Source organism: Brienomyrus brachyistius, unplaced genomic scaffold (assembly GCF_023856365.1).
Source record: "Brienomyrus brachyistius isolate T26 unplaced genomic scaffold, BBRACH_0.4 scaffold64, whole genome shotgun sequence".
Lineage (NCBI taxonomy): Eukaryota > Metazoa > Chordata > Actinopteri > Osteoglossiformes > Mormyridae > Brienomyrus > Brienomyrus brachyistius.
In genome coordinates this window covers 37,710-61,375 of record NW_026042339.1, presented here as the reverse complement: position 1 = coordinate 61,375, position 23,666 = coordinate 37,710, and the positions used below count along the sequence as shown (strand labels likewise).

Here is a 23,666-nt window from a genome sequence, read left to right as displayed (position 1 = left end):
ATTAATTTCGATAATACGGACTCCCGGCCGGTGACACGGGCCCTTGCCGATTATCAGTCAGCAGCAACCTTGCGATCCCTGAAACCGCAATTTCAGATGACAGTTCGTTTGTATGCATAAACTGTAAAATCTCTAGGCACCAGACCTGCAAAAGTCTGCATTTTAAACTCAATTTAAAATTGCATCAAAACATGGATATTACTTCTTCTCGTCATACAACAAACCAGAACACGACCATGCAGTCATTTTTAACCGTTTCATTTACGCAGGCATGCTGAAATGCTGCCGGTCGCTGCGCGCGTCCGACCGGTTCTGCTGTTACTAGTTATTGTTTCCGGGCACTAGATGATCTAGTAACATTTGAACGCAGGCTGCTTGTTTTCTCGAAAATGAGATGAGGAGAGACCTTATGCGGGCATGTAAGTGGCGTTAAAAGAGCCCAAGCCTGTAACAGTCTGCTGGGATTTGATGAATAATACAAAATATGGTGTTTGCGCAGTGGGACAGTAAACCAGCGGCAGAGACTGACCGACCACGGAACTTATGTATAGCATATTAAGATAAATAAAACAGCCTTGTTGTGTTAAGCACAGATCTGAAGTTCGACTGCAACATACGTCAATTTGAAACCTGAACTTCTCAATTTCCTGCTTGTTTTCAAAAATCTGTGTATGACATTTAATAAAAATGCGCTTGTCCAAAACGGACACTCTGTTTTGAAAATCAAGCCCTTAACAATGTGGATTCCGAGGGTCCCTATAAGTTCTGAGCGACTTTTATGTTTTATAATACATATGCGCCTAAGGTGTCAGCCTTTCTTCCAAAAACACGCACACCGTGTCATTCCGGTGGACGTTCCACGTACCTGACACCCACGTACCTAACACTGACGGTTAAAACCCATTTTTACGGGGGAAGTCCGCATATTAATATAGGCTACTACTTAGAATTATTTTTCTTATCATCTGTCGATATCCCATTTAGGCGATATATCCACGACTTTTCCATATCATGAATTATAAACCTGCTGTTTATTACGTATAACAATTTTAAGCTTAAAACACGTGTCTGTTAACGTTATATAGAGGTTCCAGTCCTTTTCTCTTATTTCAGCATTATCAAGAGGATCATATAAGCTTCATACAAAGGCGTATGAGAGAGTACTAACAGCGTCGTGCTCATGGGTGCTTATAATTGAAATAAAGATAACGAGAAACACATAAAACCAAGTATAACAAAATGTTGAACATTTATTTTAAGTGATAGAAACATTGTCATATTGCTTGGACAAAACGCAAACGGCTTTTATAAACAGCTTGATTATGATGCAAATGTAAAAAATAAAGCAGCTCTTTTTTTTCTCGGCAGTACCATTTAAGCAGAAAAATAAAACACAACCGTAAAAGAAAAAGGTTGGGAAAAAATAAGCAAAGCCTCTGATCGATGTATACAATAATAATAGATTACATTAATAAATACCCAGAATTCTTGTTTCCTTATAATGAACAATGCATTTATACAAGGGGAAAGAAGTTTATTTACAAAATGTAGCGCCTTCTTGTGGGCACTAAAATTAATCCAATAAATAAAAGTGAAAGTATTGGACGGTAAAAGCTATATAATTTCAAAAGGCTCACTTTGCATTTTCATACTATTAACAGTGCAGAGAAACCAAGGAATGTATAATTAAGTGTTTGACCTACACGCCTCGGCAGAGTTTCCATAGGTAGTCTAGATGCTGACTACTTTTCATAATGCATTACTGCCTTTCAGAGCCAATGCTGTCGTTTCAAAGCCGGCAATGGAGCCAGTTTTATATTCAGGGACCACAGTATATTTTGCATGACACAAAAATGAAACCTTCGTTTCACGCAGTTTAAAAACAGTTCAGCTATATAGTTTAATCTTCATCACACAGGCGTGGTTAAACGCATCCCCATTTGATTGACACGGAATTACGCAAACGAAATAAAACAATGTATTCTCTTTAGACAATGCAAAAACTGCAGTTGCGAGTTAGTGCTTGGTAATTGCTTCCAACTATCCTGCATATCAATCTAAGATTATAGAAATGTTCCAAAATGTTCAAAAAAGATATTAGTTTTAGTTCCTACTAAAATAATTTCTATCAGTGATGGAGATTACAATGCTTTCTTTCATATTCACAATTTAGTTACAAAAATTGAGTATGTACAATTTGTTTTTTTTGTCTTGTATGCATAAACACGATAGCGCAATATACCCATAGTATTAATTTAACAAATAGGTAGGCTACAAAGTTCAGTCCGACAGCAAAATAAGGCCCTCTGTGTACAGCGGACTGAGATATATGGTTCCTCCGTATAACAGGCACAAAAGGTCGCCGGCTATCAAAAAAAAAAAAACGAATTTAATAAGTTAAAAATGTATGAAATAACTTAAAATGAAATTCTGATTGCATGTATGCTCTTAAATATCTTCCAGGTCTTACAAATTTAAAAAATGTTAACGTTAAAGGGAAAAAAATTGTAGCCCTGTCCCTCGAAGCTAAACACTGAACTAGTAACGCGAACTAGTAGAGGTGAACACAGTGTTTAGTCATGGGAGAGAGGTACTTAATAGAACATTGCACTTGCAGGTTAACAATAACAAACCACAGTGCCTAACTGGACTTCTGCTGAGTGTGGCTTTTAGAAATATAAATAAATAGATATACAAAATAAATTAAAACACTGTATTACAGAGAGGTATTACAGCTCTATTATTCTGTCACGACGGGACTTAACTGTAATACACGGGTATCTCTTAATAAATTAAATGCTCAGTATAGTGTATTGTGTGTAACACTTTGGCCGATTGAGCAGGCGGGGGCACAGTCTGCTCAGCGTAACTTTCTATTAACTCGCGAGTGGAGTGCTGATCAGGGAGACGCTTAAGACTTAAAAAAGAGATAGAGAGAGACAGACAGAAGACTGGAACATAATTGCAATTGCTTCCAGTTCTGGAATGAAGCTGCAGAAGGTCTCCGTCAATGTGATCAGATGAACAGGAGAGGGCGCTCTGGGGACCGCTTGTGTAAACACTCGGGATTCATCACAGCGATGGTCACGATGCATTTCAAGACTTCGGAAACAGTCCCTGAGGAGCAATTTCAGCGACAATCCAGAAAGACTAAAAGGAACGGGCCTGTAGAGTAGGTGCAAGTCCGGGAAAATATTTTGGGGGGTGGGCGCGAGTGAGATAGTTGTGGTAGGATATTGAAAGATAACTGAAAAAGAGGCTGTGTTTTCAAATGGATTTTTGTCATTGGCTTTGGTGATGTGTGGGTTTAATGTACGGTTTAACGTGTGGCAATTGCTGACATTCGAAGAACCAATAATATTATTAGCAAAGTTTAAAAGAAAATATCACAGCTGCCTTTATAGAAACACTTGGCGATTAAAAGGGAAACCGCTTAAATGTTCGTCGACGATCGACCAATCGCGTTATACTTTCACAGACTCCACCATGGAGGACTTGATGGCTTCTTCCAACAGCTGATTGTCCGCGAAGGTGGTCTGGGGTTCCGGGACGGATTCGGACAAGCCTATCAGGGAGTCGAGGAAGCAGGTTCCTGGATCGTTACCCTGGGGGATGCTGGGATAGCTAGGCAGCTGGAAGTGGAAGAAATTGTCCAAGTGATCATAGTCTTTCAGCGAGTTAAACAGGGACCCGGAGCTATAGTCTGGAAAGTTGTCGAAAAACTCCAGGTCAGAGTCCGAGGACAGGCTGAGGTCCATGTAACTCTTGGAGTAATTGATGGAGGGGGAGGGGGTGCTGGGATAGTCCTGGGTGGAGCCCCCAGAGAAAAGTGTAGAGGCCTGGTTGGCGTTCTCGTCCAAATAATCCGAGATGGACGAACCCCGATTGTCAGAGTGCTTGCTAGGCGCTCCGTCGTTGTCATGGAAGAAGTCCACCTCCCCCAAGCCCACGGATGACAGAGTGGGCTGCTGCGGCCCACCTAGAACGTCGCCCTCGCTGCCGCTGCCGTCCTCGCTGTCCGAGTCGCTGAAGCTGAGAATGCGAGCCAGTCCGTTGTCGTCCACGTCCAGCTGCGGCTGCTGAAGCTGTGGGCCGCCCGCCGTCTCAGAGTCCTCGCTCTGGCCGGACGAGCTGGACGAGTCCGTCATGTCGCTGCTGCAGCTGTTCTCGCCGGCCGCCGCTAGCTCTGGGCTGAAATGGAACGCGGGTGCCTCTTCGGGGGCAAAGCCAAAGGCAGCTCCCCGGCCCGGCGAGCCGGCTGGCTGGGCACCGGCCTCAGCACTGGAACTCTCCTCTAAGCGCTTCTCCAGTTCCAGCTTCATGATAGTGTGGATGTAGTGCGTCTGGACGCGGCTGGAGTTGAACTCGACGCGGCCTTCTGTGTTGCCGCATCCATCCTTTGTACAGCCACAGGGGAAGGAGGAGTGGTCCATCTGTGAAGGGGTAGGGGGACGATATTAACAAGAGGACCGCCATGGATGATTCATGCTAATACGCTAATAAGCCACCTTGCCCTAACTCATCCCCCAATATATGCCTCGACTTTTCCCAGCAGATGCTATTCTCAAAGTGACCTGCTGGTGGCGCACATACCTGGCACTTGATGCCAGCCAGGCTGCAGGCGCAGGTTTCGGGTTCGCAGAACCCCTGGCAGCTGCAGCCGCAGTCCTCCCGCGAGAGACGGATGTCATGCAGCTGCCTCTTCTCGTCACGGTCAATCTTCTTGACGCCGGCTGCCTTGAGCAGGGCGTGTCTCCGCTTTGAGGGGTACGGGTGCAGGAAGGAGCTGTCCTCCAGGCCCAGGCTGCTCACGTCGACCTCATCCTCGGGGATATCATCCAGCGTCAGCCGCTCGGCCTCCTCTGACTCCCGGGTTCCATTATTCGTCAGCTGTGGGGATGGATGAAGACTTTAGGGATATGTGGGGGGTGGCGGGCGGCAGGGCAAGCTTATGACGGAACACTGAAGAGTATTTTTGTGTCAAGTTTTACTGCAAAACAGTCAGACTAGCCTGAGGATTCAGTTCTTAGCAGTGCCATATACCAGGGTGGGGCCACAAGGGCACTGGCAAGCTGAAAGCTGATTGAACTCTCTGGGGGAGCCACTCTCCATCCTGAGCCTGGAGGGGGGGGGGGGGGGCTCACCTTCATCTTAAGCGCCTCCAGTTTCTCCTCCCTCAGCCGGCTCCTCAGCTTCTCACGTCGTAGCCGCCGCTGCTCCTGAGCGAACTCGGCCAGCGTGTAATGGCGACGGGCGCTGTGCTGGCGCACCATGCCCAGGGTACAGCCCCCCCTGCTGGGCACACTGGTGAAGCCCTGGCACCGCTGGAAGAAGAAGACAGTGACCCGGTCGAACTGCACATTGCCCTTCCGCGACCTCTTGGTCTTCTTCAGGATGGGCGTGGCTGCGGAGGAGACAAAACTCAGGGTCACTCGTTGGCACATTATTTTATCACTCATTCATTTTGAATAATCGTCCTTTACTGTCAATGTAAATCTACAACACTGTGTGCTGCACACTATAAAAGATAAAAACAAATAAAACGAAAGATACTAATACGCACAATATCCATACATCCATTTAATATACATTATTATTATCGTTGTTATTGAAGGAACAAAGCGTACGGAGCACATTATCCTGCCGGCAGTCATGCTTTACAACGTTTAGAAAAACCAGCTAGTTAAATCAATCCCTTATCAGGACACTAGGTGGTACCCTGAACACTCCGAAGTCTGGGTAAAGGTTAGTGACCGAACTGGGACGTCTGATATCTGACTGATACATTAGAAGAGTGTTGCTCTGGGAAAGCAAAAGCGCTCAGATGTTGCAAGATGGGGCACGCAGCTGTCACTGGTGTGTGCGCGACGCCACCGATTACTTAAGCGCACGAGGTTAGGGTTGCGCATCACCAATCAGACGTATGTGTCAGACACAACGTGCGTCCTCTGCTTTATTTAGAGGAGGAAGGAAATGAGTGAACGGCACTTGGCATGAAATATTATTCTCCTGGTCACTGTAGTGGAGATAAATGATCGGCACCACTGTCATTCGCTGTCCCGCACAGCCGGCTTCCCAGGCCGATCACACGGGGAACAGCACTGTAGTGCCCCCCCCCCCCCCGTGTCCAGCCCCCTCGGCGTTAGGGTAATCCAGGTGTGCTGGTTACAGGATCTGTTATTATTTATCATGGCACATCAGAGGCCCTGCTCTCGCCGGTGCAGTGGTGAAATAAAAGATAAACTTCGAAAGTAAGCAAGGAGCAGGAAGTGATGCATCACATCACTGCGCCGGCCAGAGCCAACTACATGAAGTTTGGAAGCGTCTAAATGGAAAATCACATCAAAGCTTTGCAATTGTGTTTACTATCCTGACCAAACGAGCATGGTTTCTGTGTGTAGCACCCTATCGTTTGCTTCTCTTGTCAGCCATGGCAGTGACCTCTGTCCAGATGAGACAAAACCCCCTTGCAGGCAAACCAGAGCAAATAATGCAACATAATCTTTAATCTTATCTTTAAAAGGGGGGGGGGGGCACTCACGGGGCACGTGTGCAGCCAGCGAGCTGGGGCTGCTCGGCCTGGAATCCTGGGTATCAGAGTAGCAGGCCTCCCCGTCGGACTCCCACTCCGAGCAGGCCGAGGAGGACAGCGACGAAGGGGAAGAGGACGAGTAGCAGGGGTCCTCGTCAACCTCCTCAAACTTCCTCTTGAGGGCGCCACTCATCATGGTACGCTGGTGGATGGACGGTCTGCAAGAGAGAAGGGGGGACGTTCATTAAAACAATGAAAGTGGCTAGCTAGGCAGATCACACAACACAGAGGCAGGAATCCACTACCATCCTCAACTGCCTGAAGTCTAATTGGCCAGCAAGCCTGTAGACCTTCGGATGCGAGGTCAATGCACAGCTGCATGCGCGGCGGTATGGACGCTATGCACCCCAACCCCCACCATTCAGACCACACCCCCCCCCCCCCCCGGGCAGCAGATTTACGCTGCCCAGCTCAGTAAACAGCTTCACTTCTGTGTATGTTACATAACGCCTGTGTGTTTCCTGTGACCAGGCTTTACGGGGGTTGGGGGTACATCCTGTTCTCCGCAGGAACAATCCTCCTCTTTGAAAGAGTGCAGCCTCCACCTTCCAGAGGAGTTCTTGGCCCGGCTGGTACCAGAAACTTCCCCCCGTCCTCGTGCACGTGCGAGCCAGAGCCTCTCTTCAAACAAATCTGCACTCTGCAAATGTGGCTGAAAATCCTCCGGTCGACACGGGGACCGATGCACGTGACCCCGCCCCTTCCTCCGCGCTAACCCTGCCGGCGGATTCGCCCACGAGAGCCCCTGAATGTTCTGCATAAAACGTCTGCACGTGTGAAGCCGACTCTCCTACCTCGCTGGTGGCTTTCCGGCGAACATTTTTTGAATTGTTTGCTTTAGCTATTTGTTCCACTCTTAGTTAGGATATCGAGCCGACAATCTTATCTTAAAGCTTTCAGCCGTAGAACTACATGTGACTAATGTTCACATCCAGGACCTGGCCTTATTTACTTATCATTGCCATGGAAACACACACGCCCACCCCCCCATGTGCACGTATACGGAGGGCCGGCATTCCCAAGAGCGAGTCTCCCGGGAGGCCAAGATGGCTGTTTACCTGTCTCTCCCTCATTAGCCACAAGCAGCCCCTCCTGCCTAATTAGAGAGGCGAGAGGGGGCTGCAGGGGCTGGGACATGGTGGGGACACCAATGGAGATGTGAGGCAACAGTCAGGAAACCTCCCCCCCAGAGGTTCTTCCAGACAGACAGGCACCGCAGGACAGGACCGGAGACCCTACCCATTTCCCAGCATGCTGTGCATTCCAGGAGCCCCACCCAAGCGTGCTCACAGACGCATGCTGAGGAGGCCTCTTATCTCCCTAAGTAATCGAGCTTTACACCCAAAGCATAACCCTAACCCTAACCCTAACCTCCTCAGCATGCAAACAGGCAGATGGACAGCAGAGGACTTACAACAATTCGGTACAAATTAACCAACAGATTATTCTGTAATTAACTTGAGACCTAAGCAGTGTACAAACTAATTATAAGGCACCAAAGGACACAGGCTTGCCACAGCGTATGGGTCCTCCCAGTGTGGTGGGTTTTTTTTCTGACCGCTGAAACCAGGGGTGGCCAATCTTATCCAGAAAGAGCCGGTGTATATGCGGGTTCTCACTCCCTAATAAGATTACTCATTAAAGGACTGATTGGATGAAGAGTCCTCGCACCTGGGCTTGAACAGCTGACCTAAAGGTTATCCCAAAAACCTGCACACACACCGGCCCTTTGCGGATAAGATTGGCCACGTCTGTCTTAAATGCACTGTAAAACATTCACAGGTCACTGCAAGATAACAGTGAGAAAATGGAGAGGAAAAAGAGCTCAGTCACCCCTCCAAGGCTTTTACACAAGAGGTCAAGAAGGGCAGAGACTCAGCAAGGAATGGAAAAGCCACATCCAGAAAAAAGCAGGGTGTTCAGAGACAGACACATTTATGGGACAAAAATCGCTTTCTGTGAAACTGGGATCTTCAGACAGTGAGAGGGCTATAAACCTCACATGTGCGGGTGCAACTCGGCAGTCAGCCTAACCTTCAGCTGGGGCAGGAGATCCTGTAAACGATGACAGGAATTTAAGAGGAGCCAGAAGGCCTGCCCTCTGTCAGGCAATTAGCATTCTGGGAATTCTTAACGTGCTTCAGAGAGATACCGTGGCCCTGTCAGCTCGGAGGACTGGATAGAGCAGCCGTTTACATTCCCGGTTACACTCCCGCTCCTCGTCTGCGGAGCGCTTTATTATCGTGGCGATAAAGCGCTTACCTGCAAATTGCACCAGCGACGCACGTCCCTGCATCGTCACACCTCGTTCCGCAAGCACCGGGGACAGAGTGTACAGTAAAAAGAGGGCAGGGCTAAATCTCCCAGGCTGACCCTGGGTGTCAAATACAGACACAGCCGCCGGCATCAGGGCACCAGGCCTCACAGCAGAACCCACAGCACCCTCTATGGGCGGAAAACGAGCGGTTATGCAACACCCGCAGCGGACTCCTATCTCAAAGTCCTGACAAGTCAAAAGTCACATCTTGCCAAAGTAATAGTGCTGACTCACACATTTGGCTTTACGAGACCAGGGGAGATTCTGCCCTGTCACGATTATTTGTGAATTTAAACTTTAGACTGAAGGACAAAAGTACTGTGCAACAGTCTTAGTCAGTCGTAGAGAATGTTTAAGGCTATTTATCTTGGCAGTAACTATACGTTTGCTGAGAAAAAAAAATAAAATAATAGAACTTGTGCAACTAAACAGCACAAGAAAAAGTAACAAGAATTTCATCTGCTCTCCAAAAAGTTGTCGATATCTAGTTAGAAGGCTAGACGAACACCGCTTCAGTTCCCAAACATCTCCTCAGGGGCACCTCAGCCATTCCATGTATTTGTTACATTTCATCACCAACTCACTTAATTAATCAAGTTAATTAGTTAAATAACTCAATGAGGTATTGATTAGCCATACAAGGTGCGCTAGTAGTAAAGAAAAGAAAAAAAAAAAACTCTGGTATATTAACCAGTTTCTGCAGATATTGAACATGACAATCAGGACTTTTGCACATTGGTGTATTTAATCAGGGACTGTGGAGTGAAGCCTCTCACAAACACACCCCACACCCTCAAACACACCCTCACACACACACACCCTGCAAACCACGATCCTCCTGGATCCATTCCCAATCCTCCGAGGAATTCAGCAATTCACAGAATATATGTACGTGTGTGTGTGTGCGTATATATGTATTAAAAGGGTGCGTAAACTGTTCCCCGAGGTCGCGGAGGGAGATGGCTGAGTGAATCATTTTAATTAAGAGCCGCAGGGCGAGGTGGCGGCGGGCAGGGGGGGGAGGGGCAGCCCAGCAGAAGTAGGTCGTTGTCTTTTGACCATGAGCTACCTGACAAATGGGTTTGTCTAATACTGCTCCCTGATCAGAAATGACAGCTGCTGAATTGGGGGTGGGGGGGGGGGGGGGTGGTTCGGGGACTGAATGCAAGGAGCCCCCCCGAGCTCGATCTGGGAGAATGAGACAAGGACACCCCGAGTAACCTTGTCGGGTTCTTCATCCCCCTCTGATAAAGGAGTGTGGGACTAGCGAGGCGGGGGGGGGCATACCTTAATGTCACAGAGGGCGAGATCTTACCCCGAGACACAGCACAGGGTAGAGTCGAGTCATGTGACCAGAGAACGATCCTGAAACGTGCCCAGGAACACTAACGAGCAGCAGGCCCCTTGTGCCGCCTTCACAGGCCTCCCCCGTCGTGGCGCCTTCACAGGCCTCCCCCGTCGTGGCGCCTTCACAGGCCTCCCCCGTCGAGCCGCCTTCACAGGCCTCCCCCGTCGTGGCGCCTTCACAGGCCTCCCCCGTCGTGGCGCCTTCACAGGCCTCCCCCGTCGAGCCGCCTTCACAGGCCTCCCCCAGTGTGCCGCCAGCCCTGCTGTTTTAGCTGAATTTCCGCTGTTCCATTAATTACCTGAAAGTTCCCCCTTGGTCATTTATCCTGCCGTATAACATGGACACGGAGCACATTAAGCCCCCAACGATCCGTCTCGGAGGAACACATCGATCAGGAACCACTAAACTCCACTCTAACTCCCAGCACGGCATCTGCACGAACCTGTCTGGATGGAAACATCGGGTCGCTGAATGGACTGCACGCCTTTCCGTGGAGGAGGACATTATTGTGTTTGGCGAACAACAGAAGGCCATTCGCCCAGGCATTCACCAGGGGGCGCACCAGCAGTGGCTACCCTTTGAGAAGTCCCCCCCCCCCCACTTCACCAAAATGTAATCCGTCATGGTACACTTTGCCAATAAGACATTCTGTTCCTGGCTAGAGATTCCTTCCCTCATTCATTCCAAATGGGGGAGGGGGGGGGGGACTTTGACCAAATAAATAATGTGATGGCTCCAACCCATAGGAATCCCAACCTGGCAGCAGAACCGCCACTGTTCTGGGGATAACAGCAAATATTAAAGCCAGATGTGCTCTCGCTCTCTCCCTCTCCCACTCCCACTCCCACTCAGGGCTGCAACGCCAGCCGGACTATCCGACCGACCGCAATTCCAAGTTCAAGGATGATTCCATATCGTCCGGACTCGTGAGGGTCCAGAAGACCCCAGTACTTTGGAGAACACGCCCTGATTGGCCAGTCCATCGGATAAGATCATCACCACTTTCACACATCTCAGAAGACATGGCATAAAGGCGACGGGTGCCTGTCGTAAGTGTAAGGATGTTTACTTGGTGGCGGTCCTGACGAACAAAAACGTAGAGGTGCCTGTAATTTAGACAGAACCACAGCTGCGATGGTATCTTATCTCAGGCCAAGCCGAGGCCCAGAGGCTCCAACTGAGACGAGACTCTTCAATCATCTTCCCCTCCTGCTGCTTTGATGCCAAGTCACACTTCAGCAAGGTTTTCATTTTTGGTTTGTTCCCTTTTAAACAGACAAACACTCCCCACGCCCCATTCACCACAACCTCAGTGTGTTCTGGGAGGAGCATGGCATACTGGGAAGTCACATCCCACCCCAGAGATCACGCAGCTGTTCACCTCCGGCTCCTGGTCATCCACCCCCCCCAGGGCAGCCGGAGCAACGCAAGAGCGAAGTTTTGAAACTCTCCCCCCACCTCCACCCCCACCCCATCCAAAGTGTGCTGACACATGCAGGAACCCTCCCTAGAGAGGGCAGTGGCCCCGGTGTGGGGGTGGATGGAGTCTGTCTGGGGTGCGGGGGGCTCACCATCCCTGCCCCGCACAGACAAGCTGTACAGCAAAAGCGGGCAACAACAAAGGCAGATGGCAGGACTCTTTTCTACGGCGGCTGTGCCCCCCCTCCCCCTGCCACCCCCCTCCCCCACCCCCTAGAACACAAAAGCCGAGACACTCTGGGAACAAAACTAACCAGCAGCGCCTGGTCGGAAATTCAGATGATTTACGGTGCCGCTGCTCACCCCCCTCCTCCCCTCCCCTGTGGGGGGCGGGGGGGGGCAGCAAGCAGCAGACTGGATGATGAAGCCAAGTGGCACTCGCAGGCCACACAGGCATTCGCACACTCTTCCACAAAAACCTCTCCCCAGCTTGTGTAAACAACGAAGGGTCCAGCAGGTGGGCCGAGGAGTTTCTCAGACAAGGGCAAACGCCCCCCCCCCCCGCGATTACCACCCTCCCGGCATGGCGCCCACCATTCATTCAGGTGGTCTGCTCTGGGTGACACACTCAGGTGTGGTAAATTACCAGACATTCCTAGACGCTGCACGTCTGCGTCTTTTCCACAGAAAGGGGGATGGGGGGGAGGGTAGGGCGGGGTGTTTTTTACCCTTGGCAACAAGACATAGTGAACTCTGTAGAAAAGAGAAGCCGTCCTCGATGATGTCAGAGAGGAAGCGGCGGGTAGACTCCGCGCAGCGGTGAGTAAGTCGCTCGCCATGTTTCCATCCCGCAGGAGCGCAGACAAGAACTTACTGGTAAGAATGTTTCGCCGAAGAATCGTCACGGCGCGCGGAATTCCCTCGGTAACCCCGAGAAAATGCCACCGACCCAGCCCCCCCGCCCCCGGAACCCAATTTCCCAGAAGTCTGGCAATCGGTCTTAAAGAGAAGCTTATAAACTGGATCTGTTAAGTTGGACTTAAAATAAACAAGCTACCAAGTGTAACAGCAGTGCGGCGATAAGAGAGTACCGGCTTCCTTAAAGATCCACCGGGCTGGTGAAATCAATACGTCTTATCAGGGATTCTACCGCGATTCCCGGAGGGGGTCGAGGGGGGATATCGTTTAGAAACGCCAGTCAGACCCAATCGAGGTCGAGTTTACATTTTCATCCAAAGCAAAGTGAGACCCACGGCCGGCACTGCCCTGCAAACGCTAACGGGACTCCTGGGATTAATACGACTGGGAATCGAACACGACATACTCACGTTCTCATGCACCATAAGACCGGACGGCACAATATAATCAGCGCTGCCAAAGTCCCTCAAACGGAGGTGACAGTGCGCTACTATTCTGAGGAATTAATAAGGATAACGCATTTAATCCACATAGGGATTTCTGTCAACTGACTGTACTGACCCCCCCTCATATGAAATAAATGGGGACAACCCCGCGTGAGACAATGTTTTTCAAGGATCATTAGATCCAGCATAGGCAGACCCCAACAGCTCCGCTAATTGACTTCTTCTCTAACAGCACGGCAAAGCGGGCGTGGGACCATTTAAATGGCGTTTAGGCAAATCACACAAGTCCTGGACGTGTTTTACAAGGGCCCTCCTTTGTCTGGAGCACAGACCTGGCAATAAATCGGCGCAGTAAAGATTTCCCCCAATACACGTATAGAGGAGAGTTATTCAGGAGTGACGACGGAAATATTTATTAATAAAGACGCGGCGACCAGTCAGACACGGATAACTTGGCTGTGTTAAGAATAACCAAAAAATCTAATAAAAACCTGCGTCCATACATTTAACATGAGGTAAAGCCGGGAACCAGGTCCCGCCCGTCCGACCTCCTCGCCCCTCGGAATTCATACTGTGGTTAATGATAATTACAATTACAAGTACACCATTGTATTCGGCTGAAGTTCCTTCAGGAGTCGCTATTGTAACAGACAGCAGAAACTCCGCACAAAAGGAGTCGATCTGATATATACATATCGGCATGGGGGAACTTGACATTTATATTACAGTATATCTTTATTCTAAGACACTCGCAGCAGGGTCTCTATAATATCTCTATCGTGGCTTGTCTTGCCTGCGATCCACTTTAACCGTACAGTGATAGATAGCTGATAAACTCATTTAATTAACTGATAAAGTGTCTACCGCTGTCATCACCTGTAAGATACACAGTTTATGTCATCGCTAGGCGTGTATTTTTATATACGAGCGTAACATCGTTAGTCTACACGCTGAAAATGGCTTATGAACACGGCTGATCCGCGGAACATGTACGCCGTGTTAACCTAATACCGATACGGGTAAGCGCACCACAACAGGGAAATGACTGCTCGTTTAGATCACAACATTACTAAAATATTTCATAAGCTACATACAACACAGGAGATTAAACGAAGACATCCGCCAGGCACCTTACGATCAACGGCTGAGAAAGTGAAATCTCTTAAAATAAAGTGAGGGACTGATCCAACATTTTAAAGTTTAAAGCATTTGCAATTTAAAAGCCCCAAAAGACAAGTTGGGCGACTGCACCGCAACTCCTGCCGGACTTAGGCTACATAAGGCGAGGAAAATTCAAAGTATCTGGCCGGGGTCCAGCGCAGGGTCTTTAAATTAAAAATAAAACCTTCAACGCGAAGATAAAAGGCAGAGATAATCAGCTACTTACCGAGAGTCCGTCTAATCCGCCACCATTAGTAAAAAAAAAAATATTAATGAGAAATCCGTGAAAGCTGAAAGTGCGCTTATCCGCTCATAGTCCGTAACGCTCGGCCGGATAAGAGACGCACCAGCCGAGCCGACGCTTCGCCCTGTCTGATCCAGGCTGCTCGGCAGCGGAGGCTTTTTCGTCAGTGGAAAACTCCCTCCCGGGCGTCTGACGCAGGCGATGACACGGGGGAGCGAAGGAACGGGCGGCCCCGCTCGGCTTCCTGCTTTCCGGGCAGCCAATGGGCTTCGGCGCGTCTCCTTCCTCCTCTCAGTGTCTCTGCCCTCTCTCCACCCCCCCGCCTTCCCAGGACGTGTGAACAGGGCAGAAAGTGAGGTGTGGGTGTAAAATAATAATAAAAACATGCGAGAATCTCTGTTTGAATTACATATAAGTAGGATCTGGGAAAGAAATGGAAATAGTGGAGCTGAAGAGGAGCTTGGATAATGGACTGAAATGTGGCAGCACGCTGTTGGGGACTGTAGCTTGTGTTTCCCAAACAGAAACAGGGCATTGTTTTGTTGTCACGTCTCCTTGTTTTGTCACAGACGTGGGGCTCCGGGGTCCAGCGACGGCCTCGTGTGGACGTTATGAATCATTCCGGCGGAATGACATTTCTCTCTGCGGTTGTTATTGCGAGACGGAGCTGTTGTGAAACCTCTCCGTTTTCACATTTTAAGACGCGCGGTTTCCCAGACGTACAGTTAAACATCTGAAGGGCTTTGCTGAGGAGGGACCCGTGTAATCCAACGCGATTCAAACAGCATCTCGGTGACATGGATTTGAGCGACTCCTGCAACACTAATGAATAAATGGCAGAGAGCCAGTCTCCTCCGCCGCTTTGGCTGCATGTGAGTGCTGGCCGGCCGCTCCTCCTGGACTTCCTGTGAGAGCAGGGAGAGGGGGACTGCCTCAGCCAGTCTGTCGCCTGAGCTCCTGGCTTCCCACCCACCTGCAGCCCAACACCCTTCCTCTTCGGGTTTGGGTTCAGCCGGCGCCTAAGGAGAGGCATGTGATTTTTTTTTTTCTTTTCCCAGGGAGGGGAGCGGGCTTGATCCCAGCAGGAGAAATCTGTCCGGGACCGGAATGCCGTTCACAGAGGCAGAACCTTCCACGGAACACGGCCTCCTGAGAAACGGTGCCCAGAGACTTAGAAGGAGGTCAAAGGTCAGGCACTCTTAGAGACACCAGTGTTGGTTAAGGCGGTGTTTCTCAAATCAGTTCCCACCCCCCCCCCCCCCCCCCCCGAGACCATCCACATTTTTGCTCCCTCCCAACTCCCAGGTAATTAGGAGAGAGCAAAAAACGCAGACCGTCTGTGGATCCCAGAGGACCGGTTTGAGAAACACTGCGTTAAAAGACATCATTAACCTTACAAATCCTCTTGAAAGAAAAAAAAAAAAAAACACAGACCAGTTAAATATAAAAATTTGGAGCTCACCAGGCAAGACCCACACCTGTTTACAGAAGCTCAATATAACCTGTGCTAAAAACAAAACTAAAAAAAATGAAATACTCAAGGCCTCATCTGGAAGGTCACATTTTGGCAGCTTTAAAACCGGGGAGACACCGGCCATCGTCTCCCCGCCGGTGGGACAGCGAGCCCTTCTCACGGTTCCTGTTTCCGGCTCCGCCAAGGAGATGCTGGGTCGTCATGAAACCGCCACGGGTGCCCAAAGGCTTTCTCTCCCGTCCTTCAGTCTCGTTTTTATCTCGGCTCGTTTAAAACCGCAACTGGCATTTTGGCCCAGCACATGGTTGCAGTTGGGCTGATTCCAGAGTGCCTGCGTTGCGTTTTTGGGGCAGGGTTCACACTCCAAAGCTTAAAAAGACAGCGGTGTACTTTCAATACAAGTTTCAGGCAGTAAGACGGACTACAAATGTCATGTCAATGACAGGGGCTGTGGGTGTGTCTGAGGACAGTGATGATAATTCTGATAAGTGAGTTTACCCAGCGCTCAGAGAGGAAGGCATGTGATTTTGGTAGTGAATAGTGAAAGAGGGTGTTCTGTGATGGGTTGGCGCCCTGTCCTGGGTTATTCCCTGCCTTGTGCCCTTATCTTCCGGACCCTACCACCCCCCCCCCCCCCTCCGTGACCCTGAATAGGACAAGCATTTACAGAAAATGGATGGATGAAAAAAAGGTGTTAGAGATCAGGTGGTGAACAGATGAACGGGTATCCGGTGAAAATCAGACAGACAGGGAGAGGACTGTACGTCTCGTGTGTGAGATCACAGGCAGTGCAGCTGACCAGAAGCTATGTTTTTTATAGCCATAAAAACATCGGAAACAAACTGCTTGAGAAGACCTTAAAAACAATGTTTACATCTCATTATTTCGCAGGAAACGTGCTACCAGCCGACTGCTGTTAAGTTTCTCCATGTCACTGGAATCCTGCTTGCCCACTTCCTGTGTTCTCTGCAGCGTACGTCTTGTTCCTGTGCTGTGTTTGTCACTCTTTGGAAATAATTAAATAGGAGCAGTGTGCGGCCAGGCAAGCGGGGTCAAACGGAAGGCAAATCGGGAGAAAGGAGCCTCCCTCCGCTTGCTGGCTCTCCACCAATGAGTGGAGAGCAGGGGCGTGACATCACCCCGCAGCCCGTACGAGGACAAGCCTGCTCGGTTCCGAACGGGCAGAGAGCGGAAGCGTGAGGCTGTTCATTGGGAACATTTGGGCAACGGAAACAAAAGTGTGTAATACAAAACCAGCCCTTAGTACCCACCCCAACCCCCACCACCCCCCTCCAAAAAAAAAATTCTACTTAGCAAAAGAAACCCAACAAAACGTTTTCAGACAGACCTTAAAACAGATGTCCGGGCTTCTTTCATCTGATGTTGTATGATCTCTTCTAATCATTGACAACCTATTTCTCTGCACGGAGTTTAACCTGCCTTTTATTTCAGAGCCTGAGTGATCTCGCTTCTCCCAAAGCCTTGATCACATCATCGTAGGGGATTCGCTGGGTTTGTTAAACCTGATCATCTGCTCTCATTACGTTCCTCTTTTATATGCTAATACGGACCTGCTGTAAAAATATTATTACTACTGACTGACTGTTTTTCACACCTACGGGACTGGATGTCTCAGGCTCATTCTCTAGAGATTTTCCCCTCTGTTATGTATCAGAAGCGCCTTTATTCACCAAACATGTGTGAATGATTTGATCCCATTTCTCTGGTGCTATATACAGATGGGTATGCTTGTGTTCTTTGGCACTGATTGTGTCAGTAGAATACACATTATAACTATTTAAGCCCCCCAATAATGATTTATCTCTCACATGTAGTCAGTGTGTGTGTGTGTGTGTGTGTGTGTGTGTGTGGATTAGGTTTATATTACTTTGTGGGAACTAAATGGCCCCCATAATGAAAATAAAACCCTATTTTTTTACATTGTGGGGACCGTTTTTCAGGTCCCCACAAAGATCTGAGAATGCAATGACAAAACTAAAACTGCCAAAAGTCTCGTATTTTGTTTGGTTACTTATGGTTACGGTTAGGGCTGGGTAGGGGTTAAGGTCGCCATGTTGGGATTAGAGTTTTCCCCAAAGAAATTAATGTAGAGTCCCCGCAAAGATATAATTACAGACCTGTGTGTGTGTGTGTGTGTGTGTGTGTGGGGGGGGGGGGTTATAGATCACATTTGGGGACCAAAATGTCCCCAAAGTGCAGTAAAACCTCCTTACTTTTGGGGACACTTCTTCAGGTCCCCATTTGGATAACCTCAGTATTATAAAAATCTGTGAATGCAATCAAAAAAGTAAAAGTGCCAAAAAGTGTTGTATTTTGGTTGGTTACTTATGGTTATAGGGATGGGTAGAGGTTAAGGGTGTCGTCATTGGGATTATGGTTTTTCCCAATAGAAATAGATAGAAATAGATGGGAAGAGCAACTTGTGTGTGTTTGTGTGTGTGAATTGTGCGAACAGCTCTTTGGCCCACAGGCTTATCTGTGTTACTTGGCTTGTAGCAGAACTCGAAAAGGCTGAATAATGTATCCAGGAGTTTATCTCCAAGTGCAGTTTGACTTTTTTCCCTTTAAGTTTGCTGGCTGACTGATGGGAGCCAGAGGCATGAATTGAGCATGTGACAGAGATGGATGGTGGTGTCACTAAGTTTAAAAGTACAACGAGTGGGCGTTGTGTAATCTAAGCCGATGTCGGCACGCAGAGGATTAATGTGTCGTTTGAGGTCTAAAGACACGACGTCGCTCAGTCTCTGTGCGACAGCATCTTCCTCCCACCCAGGTCCACTCTGCCGCCCTCGTTTCCCCCACTGTGACCTCTCCCCCCAACGGCCCTCGCTGTTCCCCACAGCGGGTACACTCTGTCTGTCCCCGAGTGTCACCCTGCCTCAACCTCTCCCAAAACACAGACGTCAACAAAATGCTGCCTCATTTCCTAACTCTTTCCGGTCGTCCCAATGGTGTTAATTCGGCACCACTATTAGAGCGAAATGAAACTGAAGAGGATTTCATTTTCCAGTAAAATGAAACCTTACATTCTGCCATCTACCTGGACACTATTGCTGTTTACATAAACGGCACATTAGTGTGAAAAGAGCCGAAACAGGAAATGAAAGTGATCGCGTTACGTGCGGTGTGCTCTGCATGTGCCCTGATAAACGTGAGAAAAAGTGTAGTGAACCGTCCTCAGGACTTCAGGTCAGGCAAGATACAGATATTTATCGCTAGTGCGCCGTACAGATGGAGGGTGGTGCGGGGGGTCGCGCTGTCCGTTACGCTCCCAATGTTGTTGTCTCCTCACCACCTCAGTACTTCCTCATTTCTGTGTTTACATGCCGCACGAGTGTTTTTCTCTCGTTTCCAAGAAGTCATAACAGGTCCAATGCACAGTGAGGTGTGGTTTGCGGGGGGGGGGGGTCACCATCAAGGGAGAGAAGCAATGGCCAGATCACACCTGGGTTACTGTTGGAATTGCCGGGTCCCATAAAAATCATGCCAAACTAGCATAGTTTAAATGTGGGAGGGGGGCGGGCCTCCTGGTGCCTAACATACTTGGAATAGTTCTCACTGTGACGGGCACATTTCTGCAGTGTGTATGTGCGCGTGTTTGAGGGTTTTTTTTTGTGCGGATGGAAATATACAAATATGCACCTGTTTGCCCTGTTAGGCTGGCATCGGTCACTGGCTCCGCGCAGCCCAGACCGCAGGCAGAGAGCGACGCGGCCTGCAGAGTTACCGCCGGCTCCTTTCTCAGCCGTATCACGGGGGCAGGGAGGCTGCGACATCGGACGCACGGCAGAGCCGCATGCTGCTTGTGTGTCTGAGGGGGCATTAGCAGATCTGTATGTGCCTGTGTGTATGTGGTGTGTGTGTGTGGCTCTCACGTGGGTTAACCCATCGCCTCAGGGCACCGCGGCACGATTTTCTGGTTCACGGTGTCCTGCCAACATGGAATTTGCACTGGCAAGGCTGCTCCCTCGGCGAGGAAACTCCTCCTTCCAACGTCAAGTATAATAACGGAACGGCATCGGGCGTTCCGGGACAATGCCGGGGCGCTACCCGGATCCGACAGCATTCCGAACCATTCCGGAGGTCAGGGAGCGTCCTGCCGATTTGCAGACAGCTCGGGCGGAGAGGCTGCTGACCAGGTGGAGCAGAGGGGACACCGTTCCCGTATCAAGCACTTCCTGATTCCTCGGAGCTCGGATGCACAGAGCTGTAGCCAAAATTAGCCAGTGGTTTAACAATGAGGCTGGTTTCCATTATCATGATGTCGCACACAAGTGAGAATATTCTGCTTCGAGGGGAATTTCCTTCCTGACAAGAAAGAAAAAGCAGATGAATATTTCTATTCAGAAAAAAAAGCGACAGCCCATTTCAGTGTAATATGCATGCAATCTGTGAAATTAAAATATCTATGCATGTTTACATTTGCATGTAAAGATCCATTCACAGCCAAGCGAACGTGAACATGTATCTTTGGAGTTATTTGCAGAAATGACCTGCACCCGATGAGCTATTTCACAGTTTTTTTTTTCCCCCCATCTCAGTGAAGGAACTGAAAACAAGCTCACGAACACGCACGCACACGTGTAGACTTGCACTAAACCTTACTCAGTGTCCCCAAAGACGTGAGAGCACCCACGAGTGTCTCAGCACTCTGCCTTAAATAACATTCATGAAACCTTCTGCAACCTCGGAAACGTCTTCAAACATCTTGGCAGTTGGTAAAGGGGGGGGGGGTTGGTTCCTATAAGGCCTTTAAACCCCTTTTCCAAGAGCTACTGCATTGCCTACCAAAGCTTAAGTTCCATTTTCAATGGTCAGAAACCACCTTTCCGATATAACTATATAAAGCTTTGGTCTCACTTCTGTACTGTAATACTAAAACCTCATTTATAATTAAGTACGGGTGGATTTTGGTATGCAGGACTTTCTGCATTCTTTGCAATTGCATAATACTGCAATTACAGTGGAGAAACAGAATTACTTGCCAGGAGAAAAGTTATCTTTCCAGTATAACTGTGCCTTTTAGTTTGTGACTCATAATAAAAATACGCCTGTAATTCCTATGGCTTCTATCGTATTTCAGGGTGATTGTTCAGTTATTACTGCGCCATGCCTAATTATCTGTGCATAAAATTGTTATCCCAGAAATATAGGTGCACTATACCTTTGTAGTAAGGTGAGGGGTATGTCCCGGCACATCTCAGGTGATCAGATACGTCCCAACTCAAGTCATGTGACCACTGTCCCACTGGGGAGCCATGGGTAAGCTAGCACAGATACAGTCACTTTTTGATAGGAGGAGCCTGAAACATTTAGGTGCAAAGCTTGGTGATAAGACAAGTAATGGGAAGCCAAGGTATGTATAGACCATGAAGCATTAGTGGTGATTCCCACTCAAGAGTCCTCAGCAATGGGGAGGTAATGAAATTGTCCTGGGGGCTGCAGTGGGTTAACGAAACAGTCCCACTGCAATTCAGGGTTAACAAAAGGCAGCCGGGAATGGGGGCGTGGGGGCAAGAAGACCTCAATGATGGCGGGCGTCGACGGCAAGCCCGGTCACCACACAATCGACAGCGGGGAGCGGGACTGAAGGGCACGTCTGTGCTGCGAACCCGTCGGGAATTTCATTATGGGGCCGGATCTATCAGGAATGACAGATCTACACTGAAACCAGGGGCCCCTCCCCTGGGCTCCCGGGACATAATCTCCAGGTAGCTCCATAAGAAGAATCACAGCAACAGCCATCTCGCTTTAATTTGAAGCGAGATGCCGGAAATCAGATGCAGGGGGCCTGACGTGAAGGTATGAATGCAGAACTTCATCCGCCTGGTGTTGCCCTGGGTCTTTCCTCTGTGTCATTCGATGGCGGAAAAGCCATTTGAGAGCCACGTTCTCCTGATTCAGGAACTCTCAAGAGGAGGCAGCTGATAATTGGAGGGGAACACGGCCCGGTGCAGCTGGACAGCCGGCAAAACAAACATGGAGACACACGAGCTACACTCTGCGAAGCGGCCCCAACAACTAAGAAAAATGAGGAATGGTGGAAAGGAAGGACAGATTCCTGGGTCTGGTGGGGGTGGCACCGTTTGATTGAGAACCTCTCGATGAGGCCTTTGAGTCACGATAGCAGGTTTTACAAGTGATATTAGCGCTAGACTTGGTGGTGACCATGGTTCGGTGGGAGCTAAAAAAAACAAATTCGAAGAGCAAATGCCAGGGAGAAAACAGAGGCGAGCAGGAGGGCTGTGCTGCTGAGTCTGATGACCCGTGGAGACTCTTCATTAATCTCTCGCCTGAGGCCTGTCACCCAACGAGGCATCTGCAGCCCCCGGATGGGCCGCCCTCTTCTCTGTGCGCGCGACTGTCTGGCCGAATGAGCAATGTGTTAAATGTTACTATCATCCTCACATCCTACTTTCCTTTTCCCTGGCGGATTCAACATAACATCTAGACTTCCTGTCTGAGCAGGGGCTGTAACCTGAGGTTATGATCTAGCGCAGCTCCAGATGTTGTCAACAATAAAACAAAGGGCATCTTATATGCACTGTTAAGGAAGCCTCTAGACTTTTATCTGGACATCTGCTGTGACCTTTTTTCCACTAAGCGTAGCTGCTGTATTTGAACTGGAAGCGGAGAATTTTAAACAAAACAAATTTTAAACAAACCTCAGATGACATCCACAACATTTTTAAAAATGTCTTTCCATTGACGGCAACTGTCACCGGACATCAGTGTTTTCCCTCAGGCTGCTTTGTGGGAAAGGTATTAAGATTTTTGGTTTTTTTAATATGTAGCTTCCACTATCTCCCACTGGATGATCCGTATGCTGGTTACCTGCATGTTACCCACTTCCATAAAAATCTTCGTAGAAGCCAAGACTAACTATCCGATCACAGTTCGTTGTAATTTGGACAAATCTAACCTCACCTTCCCGAAACATCGAGCATTTCTAGTAAGCGTGTCCAAATCACATTATATGCGGTCAAGTAATTTACTTTCAATCGACTGTAACTGATCTTATTTGTTTTGGACAAAATAATTCCACAATCACTAGCCAGCCACAAGCTAGGATCGACGAGCTGCTTAGTTGGAGGCAGATCTATGAATCAGGTTCTGGTGGAAACACATTTGCATTATGCAATATATAATCTGTAAATATTCAGTTTGAGGTGGACAAAGTTATTAATAAATGGTAAACCGGAGGCTAATTCTTGACACACCCCATATTCTATGCGACCAAAATTATATTGACTTAAAATCATATTAAAACTCTGAGTCGAAACAATTACAGGATTACACTTCCATAAAAACAACCACATATTTCTATATGAAACGGTTATTGCTTTGTTTTATTAATGTGCAACGATGACCAATTTAAATTATAATCAAAAGTATTTGCTGGAAAATGTACTTACAATACCTGAAGGCGTTCATAATTAAATTAATTACCTGAATAAACTGGAATGATTTCTTTAATTGGATTAAGACACAATGACTAATGAGGTATAATCGTAATGATGTATCTTCCTTTTTTTGTGGCGTTTCTTTTATAGATTCATTTAAAAACACAGAATTCGAAAGAAAGCTATTAGTGCAAATTTACGCGTTGCTCCAAAAGCGCGCTACGGTCGCATTTGCGATATCCTCGGAAACCCCGCGCCAGTCCGGCTGTCTGGCGAAGGCATCAGCAGGAGCTTGATGAGTTACAGAGAAATGCATAAATGGT

General features: G+C 48.5%; 1 protein-coding gene across 1 annotated transcript; it reads right to left on the bottom strand.

Annotated features, from left to right (window-relative positions):
* Positions 1-1,230: 1,230 nt before the first annotated feature.
* LOC125725326 (cysteine/serine-rich nuclear protein 1-like) lies at positions 1,231-14,584 on the bottom strand. Its single transcript, XM_049002166.1, has 5 exons — positions 14,428-14,584; positions 6,542-6,750; positions 5,145-5,404; positions 4,594-4,890; positions 1,231-4,433 (listed from the first exon to the last, which is right to left on the bottom strand). Exons 2-5 carry the CDS (start codon positions 6,726-6,728, stop codon positions 3,465-3,467), a joined length of 1,713 nt encoding a protein of 570 aa, XP_048858123.1. The 5' UTR covers positions 6,729-6,750; positions 14,428-14,584; the 3' UTR covers positions 1,231-3,464.
* Positions 14,585-23,666: the final 9,082 nt, after the last annotated feature.